We start from the raw sequence: 16,120 nt of genomic DNA, 5'->3' as shown, positions 1-16,120 counted from the left end.
ATACAGCCTCCAGCTTCATACACCCAAACTTTATTTCAGTGACCCTTTCTGCTGTGCACAGAACAGAACAAAAGGTGTTAACATTTAAAATCAAGAACAGGATGTAGAGATGCAGTATGTTGCAGAAGGCTTCAGGAAAAAAAGAAAAATAGGAAAGGGAGTTTGAGGGATAAAGAAAATAAGGAAAAATAAGGCATTTTTAAAAGGCACTTTGGCAGGACACCCACCCCCTCAGCCCCCGGAAAGGGTCTGCACAGAAAACAATCCCAATAAAGTTGGTTGTAAGACAAAAGATCCTTGGAACAGTCAAGAACTTCCCTCCAGAACAAGCCAGCTTCAAGGGCCATTTCAAAAGTTAGTTCTATTGCTACACATGGTACGGAGCTAAGAAGTCTTGATGCTCCATCCCATAAACTCTCTAGTGCAGTGAACCTGACCATCATTTGCCTCCTGTGCCCCATCTCAAAAGACAGCTGGAACAAAGTTATGGTCTTGCCCTCGCCATGGTGGGGCGAAGGGGAAGGGTTCCCTCTGCCCATGATCCGGGGTACTTGCGCATCTTCTGCCACAGACTAATCTCCTCTCCGGTAGAATCCATCCAGTCCACCAGTTGGCCATTGCTCATCCCTGAAGAGAGGACAAGTAGTTGAAATTTTAGCTGGAGAATCCAGGGACTGAACCTAGGGCTTTCTGAATGCAAAGCAAGTGCTATTCCCGTTAGTTATTCCCCCCTCCCCGCCAAAAAATGAGTCACAGGACAGGTAAATCATCTCCGTGTAATGTTTACAGACTTTTTTTTTAACCCACTAGAATGAACATGTGTAATACCTTACACTGGTATAAGCTGTGCACCAAGAGTTCACTAGGCCAGCATGAGCTACAAAATCTGCGGTAGCGTTGCTAAACCTGGTGTTTTATTTGAGTGTCTTCGGCACCGAAAAGGCTGAAATCACCACCACATGTGTCGCACCTCCACCCCCAAATGTCGTCTACTCAAGTAACACTCCCTCATAAAGAACTGGATTTTGCTTAATAGAGCTGTCCTCAGATAAACTGCATGTCTTATTGTGGGTCCTCTTGTTTTAATGCCATGTGGCATTCTTCCCTTTCGTTGCCCGTTTTTCAACTCTGTTTCAATACAAAATTTCACAGTAAAATGAGAGAGATTGTGTCATATCCACACCACTTAAAGCCATCTTATAACACTTAACAGTCATGGAGGGTTGTGGGTTCTGTACCTTGTTAAGGGTACTGGGAACTGTAGCTCTGCAATGCCAGCACTATTAACAAACTACAGTTGCCAGGATTCATGGGGGGGGGGGGGGAGCTATGACTGTTTAAAATTGCTTAAGAGTGCTTTAAATGGACGTTGTGGATGTCTGTAGAGAGAAAGAGAGAAATGGCCAGAAATGAGGGAGCCCGCTATGAAGACCCACCCTTCCCCTGCTGTGGCCCCTTGGGCGGACAGCAAGACAAGTACTAGTTGTGCCTATTTATTTTCCCATATCTACTTTTTGGACCATCAACTTCAAATTTAGCTCTCTGCTTGTTATGTATTGAGATTTAGGTTATTTTATTGTAATGTTTAGTGGATGCTACATTTACTGAAGTGTTTATTTTGTATGACTTGGGTTGAAGTGTTCTGTAACAAGCATTATGTTATGCATTTTTGATAATTAAGTTAAATGTTTTATTGGGATCAGCTTCAAGCATTGAGTTCACTGTGGAAAAGCAGCCCATCAACTAACATAAAACTGACTGGAGCCATGGATGGAAAGCAATGGCTGAAAAGACCGGGCCTTACAAAGGAGAATGAAGGAGCAAGAACTTAGGAATGCAGGAAGCTGCCTTATGTAGAGTCAGTCCATCGGTTCCATCTAGCTCAGTCTTGTCTACATTGCCTGCCAGCGTTTCTCCAGGGTTTCAGGCAGGGGACATTCCTTGCCCTATCAGGAGAGTCCAGGGACTGAAACTGGGATCTTCTATATGCAAGGCAGGTGGTGGCATTTCATCCAGGAATCAAAACAGCACAGTGGTGGATATTTAAATTCCACAGCCTCCAGCTCCACAACTAGGGTTCAGGAGTGCCTCTAGCTTAAGTGGAAGTTTAACTGACTGCAGTGATTGGCACAGTCCCATTTTTTGAGCAAGTGGGAGGAATAATCCATTTAAAAAAGATAATCTCCATTGATGGGACAGGTGCACCCATGAGCACACGCACAAACAAACACATATGCATGCCCTAAGAAGATTCCTCACCATTCCCAACTCCAAGTCGGACTCCTCCCAAGAAATCGTTGCTGGAAAGGGGCTCCCGGTCCCACACAGTAAGCTCCAGGCAGATGTGCGGCAGCTCTTCAGGACTGATGTTGTTGTAGACCAAGGTGTGGTTGTAGTGGGGGTTCAGGCTCTTCTTCACAACTGGTGTCTTCCTTTTAGTGGCCTTGTTCCTCAGGGGGAGCAAATACCTGTGGACCAGGGAGGGGAAAATGCCTCTCTTTTATTAAAGAGGCTCCTGCAACCAGGACTTGCAGAAATTGGTAGCTTGGAGGGGGGGGGCAAGAGTAGAAAACTCAGCATCTTTTGAAGAGCCCTGCAAATTTCTTGTGCTTAAGAAGTTGCAGAGAGAATTCTCAGCAGCCAGAAGAGGGCACCCTGCGAGTGCTTTTCCTGTGACTTGTAAACGCAGAACTATGCACCGTATGCATAGTTCAAAGTCAAAGTGCTTCTCTTCTTTAAGAGTCAGATCCAGCCCCTTTTAAAGCTCAGAAGGATTTGCACAGCCCCAAATCAATTGCTACCCAGAGCCAAGCACACTTGTTTCATATTACTGTGCAAGATACTACATGAAATGCAAAATAATTATTTCTATAATCAGATGCACACACAAGCCCTGTGGTACCTGGGGCAGGGCAACAATTGACTGCAAACCCTCAGTCTCCAGACCCCTTTCCACCCATCACACAATTTTAGCAAGCTCCCATTTGCTCACCCCTTGACAAAGCTGTCAGATGTCCCTCCAGATTTGGCTGCTGTCAAGTTCTTGGCTTCTTTGATCCAGACCTGAAGTTCACCGCCGTCTTCCTTTTTGCCTAACAAAGAGACCCCTGTGATGAGCTTCCTCTAACCAGGGTGATATGAAAGCCAACCTACCAACCACACAGAACCAGAAAAGTCAATTGTTATCAGAATTTAAGTCAAGTTTCTAGACCTTATGGAGTTGGGGAAAGGTTTGGATACGAATAAAGAGAAAAACCAGACAGCTGCCACGTATATGGTTTCTGTTGCATTCGGGGGTGGGGGGGACTGGTTGCATTATACTGAATCTTCACCTTTTCTTCCATTTCCTGCATTGGCATGCTTAGCAGGTGGAATGAACTTCAAAGAAACCACCAATTCGCCTTTGTATTGAGGAGAAGCAGATGAGTCTGCAGCATTCTAGGACAGAAATGGGCAATGATAAATATTAGGATATTAGCACATCATTAATAAAAGGTTTGTACAACCAATCAGATTCCTGCAGTGTTTACTGATGCAAGGAGATGACACTGAGATGGCTCTGTGTGAGATATGGAGGAGGGGGCTACTCTGCGGCAGATTCTACAGGTGGGGTGGGGTTTTTTTCTAAAGTGGCTGTGAAGGAGAATAAGTTAGAGGACACCTAAATATAGATATGTGGGCAGGGAGGAGTGGCTCAAAGAATGCATAATACCTCCACCCTTTCAGTGTCAAAATTGGCATTCCCAGGACAGCTTGCAAAGAGAACAAAGAAAACGTACTTTAAAAAGTAATCGAACCTAGCACATTATGGAACAATCCCTGGGCCAAAAAAATTCTGCTGCAGCTTCAAAGAATTAAAATATTGAGAAAAGAAGCAATTAAAATGATTGAAAATGTGTGAAAATGGGAGAGATCTTCACCTGCAACTGAAATTACAACAAAACGGGTGGCAAGCAAGACTCGCTGTTTGTTATTTAAACCAAAACCATAGCAAGACTTCCTGGAGCTCCCAAGCAACCTCTTTCAGCTGAAGCTACATGACAGGAGAACCTTGGAAGCAAGCTGTGGGGTAGGACAAACCTTGCCATGCAGGGGGAGGCACTCCTCCAATGGGCTCTCAAAGTTCCAGGTGTCCATCGGGACCTCCACCTCTCCCAAGAAAGTGTTCCGGCCAAAACGGTCGTGGTGCCAAACAGAGAACTGCAAGGTCCTCGTCAGCAGGAGGGCCTTGCTGATCTCATACTGCAAGAAAATAAAAAAGAGAATGCGTATTTAGCAAGGATAGCTTCCACAGAGGAGCACAACATACACAAGCCTGGCTAGCCTCCTGCCCACCAACTCTCAGACACCTTGAGCAGCTCGTTGTACAGTGGGTTGACGGTGTTCCGTTTGATGGTGGTTTTCCGTTTCCCTGAGCGGGATTTGTCTGGGAGGAGGTATGTCTTCACATACCTGCAAGAAACAAAACATGTAGGTTTACACCTTGCCCAGTTATCTCCCTTTCCTTCCATGGTCCCACACACTTCTGTTTAATGGTGATGAGATTGGCGAAGCAGGCAGCTTTGGATAAAGTGGTCGTGCAATTGCATTGGTATGCTGAGAGGAGCGATGTATCCACACAGTGAGTCCTTACAAAAAAAACAACTATTTGCTGAGGGCCACCCCCACCCCACCCCAAACCCCACATTTTTAGATAGTTCACACTGGTGTGTGAAACACTTCAACTACAGATTGCAGCCCTCCTCAAGATTATTCTTAATGTAGTGCATTGGGCTAAAATTGTGGAAACCAGAGTTAAAACCCCTGCAGCTTCAGCCAGGAAAATCACTAGGTGACCTTGAATCACTCACCATCTCAGCCCAAAATATTTTGCTAAAAATGGGGCAAGGGGTGGAGAAGAAGGAGAAAACACTGTTAGCTGTCCTTGGAGGAATGGCAGGATAAAAAAATGTGATAAATCCATAAATTCAAATTGGCATACAGTATTATAAAATGTAAAAAAAAAAAATGCCTGTATCCAAAAATGCATTTGAGGGTACTGTACACACTTCCTCTTGCATAACTATTCTGTCTTGGAAGAACAGCACTGCAATTTTGTCCCAAAAGCAGTCCACATTTAACCATGCTAAAAGAGTATTTGATTAAAATATATGTTCATTCATTCAAAGCGTTTTTACACCTGCTTTTGATCCCCCTTAAATTAAAAATTATACAACAAATGAAAAAGTACACGTGAACACACCATAACTCTATTTCAGGCATCACATTAAAAAAAAACCACACTCATGGTTTGCATTTACCCTAATTTAGAACCAAACCTAGCCCATAGCTGAGCTTTCAAATAAATCTAGGAAACACATGGTTTACAACTGGTCATCTGCTTTTGCTTTCTACCTCCTGTCTCTAGGAGGGAGAGCAACTGATGCTGCAATTACACTTCTAAACTATAGTCAAGCTTCCTCAGCAACTAATCTGTACCATGTCCAAACCGACCCACTTAATTTGTTCCCACAGGTTGTCCTCCCCACACATCCAGCACAACATGATGCACACTCACGGGTTGGAGCGCTTCTTGGCCTCGTCAGCATATGCCAGCTGGCGACACTCCTTCATGTGGATGAAGAGGGTCTGCACCTTCTGTTCATAGCTCAGGGAGAAGGCAATTTCTCCCGTAACACAGACACTGCCAAAGTCACCCGCCTCGCTGTAGATACTGACCATGCTTCCCAAAGTGCTCTGAGAAAAAGAAAAGAAGCAGCATCGTTTACCATCCATTGAATTCTGCCTTCCTGGCCCAGATTCAACCAATGTCACCATGAGATTCTGCTGCACGTGCAGACCAGCTACTGTAACCAACTCCGAAAGGTTTTTAACCAAAATGTTCAACCTACATTTCCATCCATAAAGTAGGGGCAGCGTTCAGTCTGTTGTGGCAAAACAACGGGGCAGTTAAAAGACTTAGATCTTGTTATGATGGAGGGTGGTATATAAATAATGATAATAATAATAATTTGGCACAGCATAATTTTTTCAGGAGGTGCAAAGGCCTCTGATCATTGAAAGTTTATGCTGTTTTAAAAATCTGTTCATCCTTAATATCCCAACACAGCTTTCGTTTTTAGTTTCAAACCCATCATTGAATTCCACCACTTCCTGCAAGGATAGGAAGTGATTGTCCTATCTGACAGCAATCACCTATCTTAATCCAGCTGCGCTAACGGCGGAAGAACCGTAGCTCAGTGGTGAGGTATCTGCTCTGCATGCATCTCCAGGTAGGATTGGGAATATCTGTCTGAAATCCTGGAGAGCTTCTGCCAGTCAGTGTAGTAGACAACACTGAGCAAGACAGACCAGTGGTCAGGCTCAGCATCAGGCAGTTTTGTGCTGTTCACCACCACGGTCTATTCCCCCCCCCCTTTAATACTGATGGCATAAACATTTTTTGTGTGTAAATAGAATTATCTTGGGCTTGATAGGAATGCAGAAGAAGGAACATTATGCTCTGTAAGCCAAGTTTGGAGAACCCACGTCACCCTATAGAGATTGCTGGGACTACAATTCCCATCAGCCTTGACCATTGGTCATGCTGCCTGGGGGCTGATGGGAGCTGGAGTCCCACAGGTTCCCCACCCTTATTCAGAAGAGTCCTAGGCAACAGGCATTGGTACTGGGACCCACCGAGGATGTACCGCTACGCATGCTGCATCTGGCTGTCCTTCTCCGGTGAATCTCTACTAGGCTGTCTATGTCCTCCTCTTCCTCTTCCTAGAGAAGAAAACACACACAGCTGGGCTTCATCCTAAACAGCATCAGCACAACTTCCCAAAGGGAAGACTGCTGGCTCAATCTGTTCAAAAGTTCAAATGTCCCCCAGCTCATCACCGCCCTCCTCCAGTGTCTTGTTTTATTATGAGCTATTGAGCGCATCTTTATTTTGCATACCATCGCTTCCATTGGAGGTCAAAAGGATCTCTTGACTGTGCCATTTGAAATGAAACACCACCCAGCCAAATGAGCTGCTAAACTGCATCTATGCACCACCCTCCAAAACCACTAAAACTACTACTACATCAAATATCCCCAGGACGCAGAGAGCGCTTCTCAGTATTTGACTCTGGAACAAACTTCTGTAACATTGGTGTGGGAAATCTCAAGCCACACCCCCTCTCCCCAAGCCACACCACTTCAGTGGAGTACATTGTTTGGAGGTCTTCCTGCACTCCAGCAGAATCCTCAGTAACCTGGATCTCTGAGATGCCTGAAAAAAGGCAGGAGACAAGGTGCATCAGCAGTAAGGGGGAGAAAAGAAACCCCACCCTTTAAGGTGGAGGAAAATCTCCCCCTTCCTACCTAAACAGTGTCAGCAGCATGAGGGAAGTAATGGGAGCTGATGCCCAAGAAAAAACCCAAAATCCCAGGTTCTGGCTTTAAGAGCACTAAACCAGCATCACCTGTGAGCACTACAGGTACAGCCAGTCTGGGGGGCAGTGGGGGGCTTCTCCTACAGGAGGAGGCAAATCAGCATGGCTCTGCCATAGGCGTGCCATCCTAAAAACATTCAGTGTCCTCTGGGGGTCTCTGGTGAATTAGCCTACTGTATAAAGACAAAATTAACATACAGTGGTGCCTCGCAAGACGAAATTAATTCGTTCTGCGAGTGCTGTCGTATAGCGAAAATTTTGTCTTGCGAAGCACCAACGGGGGAAGAGCAGTTTGACAAAAAAAAAAAAATCGGAATTTTTTTCGTCTTGCGAGGCAATCCCATTGAAAAATTCGTCTTGCGAGACAGCCTTCCGCTAGCGAATGCCTTTCGTCTTGCGAGTTTTTCGTCTAGCGAGGCATTCGTCTAGCGGGGCACCACTGTATATATTTTTTGCTCTGCCCACTTTTGCTTCTGGGCCTACCTACCACTGACACCTGACTCCCCTGAAGGGAATGTGGGCCTCAGGCTAAAAAAAGGCTCCCAGCACTCCCTTAAGAAACTCACCATTTCAACATTGAGGCCTGGGACTGATTTGCTTCTGTCTCCTAGAGGCCCACTTTCAATGACAGGCTCCTCTGGTCGCAGGTCAATCACTGACTTTGTGTATTCTGTGACAGAAATAGGTCAGGAGAAGAGAGAGCTACTGTTTTCAGCATCACAGAGCCAAGAGGTCACAGAACCACTACCCAAACCTAACCGTTTATCCACCCCACCCCACCCATCCAAGAGGATTGTCCCAACAGGTGCTTGTCCAAACTTCCTTTGAAGAAGGTTCATGGCTGAGTTAGGATCTGAATGTGGATCTCTCCAGTTTAAAAACAGCAGCTTAACCACTGCACCACCCTGGCCAGCATAACATTGCGTCTAAGGGTCTTTTACCTGAAGGCCTCTGAACTCTCCTGGGATTCTTCTTGAACAAGGTTTCATTCTCATCAGCTGAAGCTGCACCATGGATTCCCAAACGAGCGTCCTAGGAAAGAATATGCCAACATCACAAAAACATAAACAAGACCCTCACACAATCACCATCCCACATACTGGACTGCAGGTAGAAAGAGTAAGGAAATCTGATTCCCAAAAGCATTTGGCCAGCCCAAGCTTTAAGACGAGCGCCAAAGGCTGTTTTGGTAATTTTGAGTCCATTAGCTTTAGATGCGCAGATGAGTTACAATAGCCCACCCAATACTACACTCTGCCAATCAATACAACCAGGACCAATGTGCATACACCCATTAAAAAGGTTGGGGTGCCCTGGGAAGGGAAAGTCCTGCATTTCCCAAGACACCTGTCACCATACGACAGTGCCCAAGCATGTGCAAAGAAACCTGTTGTTGCAGCAAGCCACATGCAAAGCAGTAGTGCAAACCTACACCGTCTGAATCAGAGGGGAGAGCCTCTCTGAAGCGGCTGGGGAGCGTCAGGCTGGATGCATTGGACCCTGAAGGGCTGATAGCTTTTGTCCTCTCTTGTTGAGGGCTGCAAAGAAACAAAAAGCGAGATCATAAGAACATCTTTCCTGGAGCAGACCAAGGACATTCATCTCTCTGAACAGGGTACCCTCAGACTTGTTTTCTGCAGTTGTTTTCTGCAGTGCATCATCAACGCAATAATAGTGAATTAGTGATCTGCACATTGTTCTGCTTTATTAGTAGCTCTGCTTTGCTTCCTCGATGTATCACATGACTGCTATCTGAAGGGTGCTCTTGCTCTATAGCACAGCCAAAGCAGAACCAATAAGAAATTCCTGGAACATTTGTGGGAGGAAAAGCAGGAAGCTTATATGCGAGGATTGGAAATGGAACAGTATGTCTGCCTGGAAATTTCTGCAGTCACAGTGAGAATGGGATCAGCTGAGGCACAGCAGAAGAAAAACCACTAACCCTTCCATTTAGCAACAGCTGTAAACATGCATGAATTTAGGCGATCCCCTTTTAAAGCCTTAGCCAACTGCCACATGTTGTGCAGCAGCGAATTCCATAAATTGAGAAGTGCATTGGGTCAATAGATCTTTCCTTTTGTCTGTTTCAGCCTTCCACCTGTGCCCCCCCCCAGTTGTTTTTGGAATCCTGCTCCCATCAGCCCCACCTAAGATCAGGAATTGATGGAAGTTGTAGTCCAACAATATCTGGAAGGCTGGTCAGGATGGGAAAGGAGGCTGGTCAATGCTTAATTTGTAGTATTACCAGAGGCAGAAAATAAAACTCTGCTTTCTTTCTCTGTACCATGCATAAAGTTATTTCCCAGCATGAGTTCACTGAGGACCACCCCAAAAGCAGAGGCACAGGTTCTGCAGGCAATATCCTGACCCCCAGCAAGCCACCCCCACCCCAGGCATTCAGTATATGAAAGGGTTAGGGAGGAAAGTCTGAAAAGGGCTTTTATCCTCCCCAACTTACCTCCCTTTTCTCTCCCTCTAATCAAACCTCATCCACTCCTCTTCTCTCTTCCCTCAATTGAGCTCAACAGATTTAACTGCCTAGAATGCTACTGTGATTCTGAAGCAGCACATTCTAAAACAAGGATGGGCATGTTGTGGCTCCCTCCGACCCCCTCCATTCCACCAGAAGTTCATAGCATCATAGAGTTGGAAGGGACCCTGAGGGCCATCTAGACCAACTCCCTACAATGCAAGAATCTCAATTAGAACATGGCAGTTGGCTATACAACCAGATAGAGTAAAAGCAGAATGCAACCTCCATTATCCAGGCCATCCACTAGTTCACTAAATAGAAGTGACATTCATAAGTTATCATAGCAAGTCATATCGCAGAGGAGATGTACATGAAGTTGATATGGATCTCTCTGTGTTTAGCTTGCTACAAGCAAACCAGGTGAGAAAAAGCTGAAGGGCAGACTATGTGCACCCCCCACCTCAGCAAATAAAGAAATTAACTCTGGTGGAAAGCACTGCTCAAACAGCACAGGAATTGTCCTATAGTACCTTTGGATTCCATCATCGTATGATTCTTTTCAAACATTCAAAAGGCACTACAGAAAACAAGTGAATTGCATCATGTCACAAACCACTGGCATAAAAATGATTGCTCATTCTGAAAAGTGGTGTTTTTGGATATTAGTGAGAATCAATAACTAGTTTTAGAGAGCATTGTTGTTGGGCTTCCAGCTCCCATCAGCTCCAGCCAGCATGGTCAATGGTCAGAAATTATTAGGGTTGTGGTTCAGCAACTCCTGGAGAGCCACAGATTCCACTACAGATTGGGATATACACCTTATAGCAGTGTTTTTCAACCTTTTTTGGGCAAAGGCACACTTGTTTCATGAAAAAAATCAGGAGGCACACCACCATTAGAAAATGTTTAAAAAAATTAACTCTGTGCCTATATTGACTATATATAAAGTAATTTTTCAATTTTTCCCACGGCACACCAGGCAACATCTCGCGGCACACTAGTGTGCCGCGGAACAGTGGTTGAAAAACACTGCCTTATAGGAATCGGAACTGGTCTTTTCTAACCTGGGGCCAGGAGCTGTAGGAGAAGAGACAGTGCGGAAGCCATCCAGACTCATGTTCTCAGTGGATTCTGTGTCACTCCTTGCATCTCGGAGCTCCAAGTGATCAGGGGTCAAGCTGGAAGAAACAGTCTAGACAGGTGAACGGCAATAAGGGGCTTGGTGGAAGGGCCCAAGTTCAATCCCTGGCATCTCTAGTTCAAAGGACCAGGCAGCAGAGAACACAAAGACATAGGAAGCTGTCTCATACAAAGTCAAATCATTGATCTACCCAGCTCATCACTGTCTACACCAGATGTGGAGAACATTGCGCAAGAAGAGCTCTGTTATCTCAGTAGAAAAGCTGTTGGGGGTCTCTGTTCCAGTAATAGGTGGGGGAGGAGGAGACATACAGCACACTCATACACAAGGCTATTTTCCATGAAATGTGTGGCATATTTCATCAATACACAGCTGAACGGCAGACCATGCCTTCTTACAGCTATTCTAAGCCTCCGGTCTTAAAATGCAATTGCATCCTGAAAACTGCCTGCATGCAAATGCAAAATGCATAGGCCAGTGGTTTTCAACCAATGCACCATGGCAACACTGGCCTCTGTCCCTCTTTCCTTCCCTCCCTTCCTCTGATTCCCTCCCGCATCTCTGCCTCCCAAAGGCTTGCATGGCTGTTAGTTGCAGCAGCGCCCAGGCTACTAGCTCCCCAGGTGAATGGTACCTCTGGGGCTGGCCAGGGGCTGCTTCCCAGGCCCCTGTGGGGCAGTGTGAGGAAGCACCTCTCTTTGGGGGTGGGGTGGGCAGCTCAGAGACCATGGGTGGCAGCAGTGGCTGCTCAGAGGACTCCCAAGGAGAGGGGACAAGAGAGGAGGCTGAGCGAACACTCAACAAGGGAGGCTGCTCGAAAAGCGGTGAGGGGCTGCTGGCTCTGTCGGCAAGGGGTAATATAACTGGGCTCCTGAGCCCTGCAGGGGTGCCGCAGAAAGAATGTAGTTGGCCAAGGGAGCTGTGGACCCAAAAAGACTGGAAACCTCTGGCATATACACTTCCTGCATACTTGAAGGAATGTAAGTATGCTGATAATCTTCCCTTCATGTGCTTTGATATTCACTGCCACTAGTGAGAGGGGGGAAACAGACTTGCGTTGCTGCAACAGCCCCAGCATGATGGAGCAAGAAAGGCTGGGATAGGTGGGAGAGAGAGAGAGAGAGTCACCTGGGTTCCTTGCGTTGCTGCTGGGGACTCTTTGGTGTTGCCTTGGAGGAACCTTTGGTATCAGTGAGCTGGGCCTTCTGCAGAAGAGCTTGCCCGGCTGTTTCCCTTTTGTTAGCTAAAAGAGAGGGGATAAAAATAACAAACCTTTTAGGGTCAACGCACACATACTGGGAGCAGTCCTCATTTATTTACGACATTTCCACCTCACCTCTCTCCCCACCCCACCCCTGGAGCTCAAGGTTAACCACAGGATGCATCCTCCACCCAGCCAACAACCTTGAGAGGTAGGTTCATTCAATAGTTAACATTTATATATTGCCCATCAAACCCAGCTCTCTCGGTGGCTATATATAGTGCACAGTTAGCCAATCTGTAGCCCTCCATATATTGTCAGAAACGCCACTCCCATCATCCTAGGAACTTGGCAATTAAGAGGAAATGGAAACTTCTGAAAAGCTAGAATCTTTGGGTGGTGGATTGGTTTTTTCAAATATATTTTTTTACCTCGTTAACTGTTAACACCAAATCAAACCATGACTTAGGAGTGAAAGAACAAGCAAACACACTGATGCATTGGGGGGGGGGAATCGCAGCTGCTTTGGTCCTCCCTGTTCCTGCTGCTACCACACTAGCAGGAATTAAGCCATGGTTTGGCATAGCATTACATCTGTATTCAGGCTTATGGTTTGTCTCGTTCCAGACAGACTACAAGCTGTGCCCAATTTTTATTTTTATTTTTATTTTTGTGAGCTTGTGGTCACAATGTGTTTGCGGGAGACAAACTATAAGCACAGGTTCAGGTGTGCCAAACCATGGCTTAGCTTCCAGTGGTGCAGCAGCAATACAAACAGGGAAGGAGCAAAACCAGCACACTTGCTTGTTCAGGTTAAAGCATCATTTGTCATAGTGTTATGTGCAAACAAGGCCACTGTCTATAAGCTAGAAAACTGGTTAATGAAGCTATTGTGGAACCAGTGTTATAGAAAGTTGAACAGTTTTAAGAGACCATTGCAGCATAAAGGAGCCGGGGAGGGGGGGATTCTGAGGAACCCAGAAGCTGGACTGAGCAGAAGCGGGAGGCCCCATTAGCAAAAGTGCACCTCAGCTTAAGAATGGTTTTGGGTCAAGAACAGACCTCCGAAATGAATTAAGTTCATAACCCGAGGTACCACTGTATCAGGAGTAGGTTGGGCCAATTCATGTCCAAAATATTCAATGGAGGCAGTCAGGAAAAAATAGACATCCATTTGGTGGCAGCAAGAAGGAAGAAAGAGGGGTTGGTTAGGCTGCTTTGCTTGCTTGCCTCCCTTCCTTCTCAGCAGCCCATGCCATCACCATGGCTGAAGAATGAAAATATACAGGATATTGAGAAGATACAGATAGCTCAAGTAAGCAAGCCAAGCTAGATTTCTAAAATGATGGAGAGAGTGTGGAGAATGTAAAGAGTGTGCTGACCAGGACATGAATTGCCAGCTATTAAGTTATTTGGGGCAACTTTTGATTATGTTTAATTGGAAAATACAACCAAAAATCCTGCATAAGAACCAGCAGCTACAGACTATTTGCTCATCTTCAGACCAAGAACTGTCAAGAAATCCTACCCTGTGGTTTGCGCCGAAGAGACATTCGAATGATGTCACTGCCCAGCCTGCTAGCAAATCGATTTACTCTTTGGTCATAGAACCAGTCACCAGTTGATTTTTTCAGCTCCCTGCAGAGAGAGGGGGAGAGAGAGAGAGAGAGAGCTACAAAAGACCATTTGTCACAATTTAATCACTTATGTTCAGCCTAGTTTTTGCCATCACCCAGTTTTCCTGAAGCATGGATGATTACACAACTATGTATAATAGAATTTGGCTTCCTGAGTTATTGTTTCATTAAAATAAACACCCCAAGTTTCTAGCCCTCATTAATGTATGGGGGGAACACTTTATGGAAACCTATAGATGTTTTGTTGCTGACTTTGGGATTTTGCAGACACCGCTTTGCAGCAGGAACAGCAAAGCTCCCCTGTAGGAAGTTATCAAGGGTGTGTTAGCATGGGGCCCTCCCTCTGCCCAAACAATTCCACAGCAACATTCTTGTCTCAATAAATCCTGTACCAGCTCATGGCCTTGGTGGCAACAACCCAGCCTTGCTGTTTTCGCCTCACTTTTCTACGAAGGAAAATAAAAAGAATGCACTGAGGATTAAATTATTGAGCAGGACAGTTAAAACTCCTGAATCCTAAAGCTTTTAGACAAAACAAGTTGGGCATAAACGTTTAGGGCTAGAATCTTGCATGTTTTCCTTTAAATAAAAAGCTGGTTCTAAGCTGTATATCGAAAACTGGGTTCAAACATGTGGGTTCAGAGACAAGAAACAGCCACAGCTGGAAGAGACAAGGACAGGAAGTAGCACTGGCAAACTCAAGCTGCCGAACTTACGCCTCCTTGGTGCAGACTTTGCAGCGCCAGGAACTGTTGGCGCTATAGGAGCGGCAGTCCCGGCACACCAGATGGTTGCAGCCACGGCAAGTATTGGCTTTGGGGCTGATCCGCCCCAGGCTCTGCTGACAACGGGCGCACGTCCTCTCGCTGTAGCGCTGGCTTCCCCTCTTGGCTCCCTTTCTGCGGATCTCCAGCAGCTCATTCTTCAGGCGCCTGTTGCAAGGAGCACAAAGCGGGAATGACTAAGAACTACCTCATACAGGGGAAGGGAGCCTAAGTTCCCATAAATCTCACAGCATCCACTCCAGAAATCCAGGTGCTGGTTGGTCCAGCTAAGGCTTGCATCCGTGAAGATGGTACTCTATAAGGCTTAGGTCTAAGCTATCTGAACCTGATCTCTATGCCCTCAACTGAACCTGATCAGGTTCCGAAATGCCCTTCTCTCAGTCCTGCCACCCTCACTTGGCACAAACACGGCAGAGGGCCTTCTCAATGGCTGCTCCCAGACTGTGCAACTCCCTCCCTGGAGAAGCCGGACTGGCTCCCTCCTTGCTGTCCTTCTGCCAGGAGGTGAAGACCTCCTTGTCCCAACAGGCTTTGGCGAAATGGTTGCTTTTAATGATGCCCTGCTGTTTTTATTGTATAGGCACCACACACACACACACACACACACACACACATATACACTACCAACTTGTGTGCAGCACTGGGAGATTAATGCAGAAATAGAATCATATCAGGCAATGGCAGGAATGAGAGCTGGAGAGTCCCCGTGGCTCCCTACGATGGGAAAACTACTCTGAATCACCCAGACTTCTCCAGGGCAGGCCTGTACAATGCACAACCCATGAAGCTGGAGCAGACCAATAGGAACCTGCAAACACCCTTGTTTTTGTCATCTTAAGCAAGCAGCAAAGGTTTGGGCTATATTCCTATGCCAGCTCAGCTCTCCAAAGCAAGGGCAGCGGTGTTCTTGCCTCCCTCTTGACCCCTAAGCCATTTAGGTTCTCACCTGATTCTCCTCTCTTCTGCTTTCCGCAGTGCTTCATCTCGTTGCAGGACCTGGAGGATCAGATCCCTCTCAGCCTCCGAAAGGAAAGACAAGTCAACAGCCTCCATCGTTATCCCAAGGCTGGAAGGCAGCTCCCGTTCCCTGGCTGCAGAATTCTCAGAGCTAGAAGGAAGATTAAGAGTTTAGCACAGCTGAGCAAGAATACTACAGGTTCATTTAACCCAGGGATGAAGAAGCTGTGGCCCTCCAGAAAATGTTGCGGGACTCCAACTACCATCAGCCCCAGACAGCACAGCCAAAGTTAATGGATGATGGGAGAGCCACAGGCTCTGCATTTCTGATGTAACCTGCTGACATGAGCCAATGCAAACCAAAAACTCTGAAGGCTACTGACCTACTATATTAGCTAAAGTAAGCCTGGTTTCAAAACATACTTTTTTTGCATTGTTTTGCTGCAAATTTAGTTGCCTACAAAAGGTCCAAGCATTCTACCACAGGTTGGGGCAGTGGGGAAAC

At 46.1% G+C, this 16,120-nt stretch overlaps 1 protein-coding gene across 1 annotated transcript; it reads right to left on the bottom strand.

Moving 5' to 3' along the window:
- Positions 1–8: 8 nt before the first annotated feature.
- Positions 9–15,876, bottom strand: SYTL4 (synaptotagmin like 4). Its single transcript, XM_033137639.1, has 16 exons — positions 15,605–15,876; positions 14,590–14,805; positions 13,765–13,874; positions 12,164–12,278; positions 10,959–11,072; positions 8,854–8,959; positions 8,363–8,453; positions 7,988–8,091; positions 6,679–6,765; positions 5,558–5,736; positions 4,350–4,452; positions 4,081–4,242; positions 3,333–3,438; positions 2,993–3,092; positions 2,260–2,468; positions 9–627 (listed from the first exon to the last, which is right to left on the bottom strand). Exons 1-16 carry the CDS (start codon positions 15,709–15,711, stop codon positions 485–487), a joined length of 2,052 nt encoding a protein of 683 aa, XP_032993530.1. The 5' UTR covers positions 15,712–15,876; the 3' UTR covers positions 9–484.
- Between the last annotated feature and the right edge of the window lie 244 nt (positions 15,877–16,120).

This window comes from Lacerta agilis, chromosome Z (genome assembly GCF_009819535.1).
Source record: "Lacerta agilis isolate rLacAgi1 chromosome Z, rLacAgi1.pri, whole genome shotgun sequence".
Lineage (NCBI taxonomy): Eukaryota > Metazoa > Chordata > Lepidosauria > Squamata > Lacertidae > Lacerta > Lacerta agilis.
This window is presented reverse-complemented; position numbering and strand designations above follow the sequence as displayed.

Coding starts and splice junctions, on each gene's coding strand:
- SYTL4 (XM_033137639.1), bottom strand. CDS start 15,711: ATGGAGGCTGTTGACTTGTCTTTCCTTTCGGAGGCTGAGAGGGATCTG. Junction 8,960..10,958: donor CCTACAGCTCCTGGCCCCAG/GTTAGAAAAGAC, acceptor GTTTCTTTGCAG/CCCTCAACAAGAGAGGACAA. Junction 6,766..7,987: donor CAGGCCTCAATGTTGAAATG/GTGAGTTTCTTA, acceptor TTTCTTCTCTAG/GAAGAGGAAGAGGAGGACAT.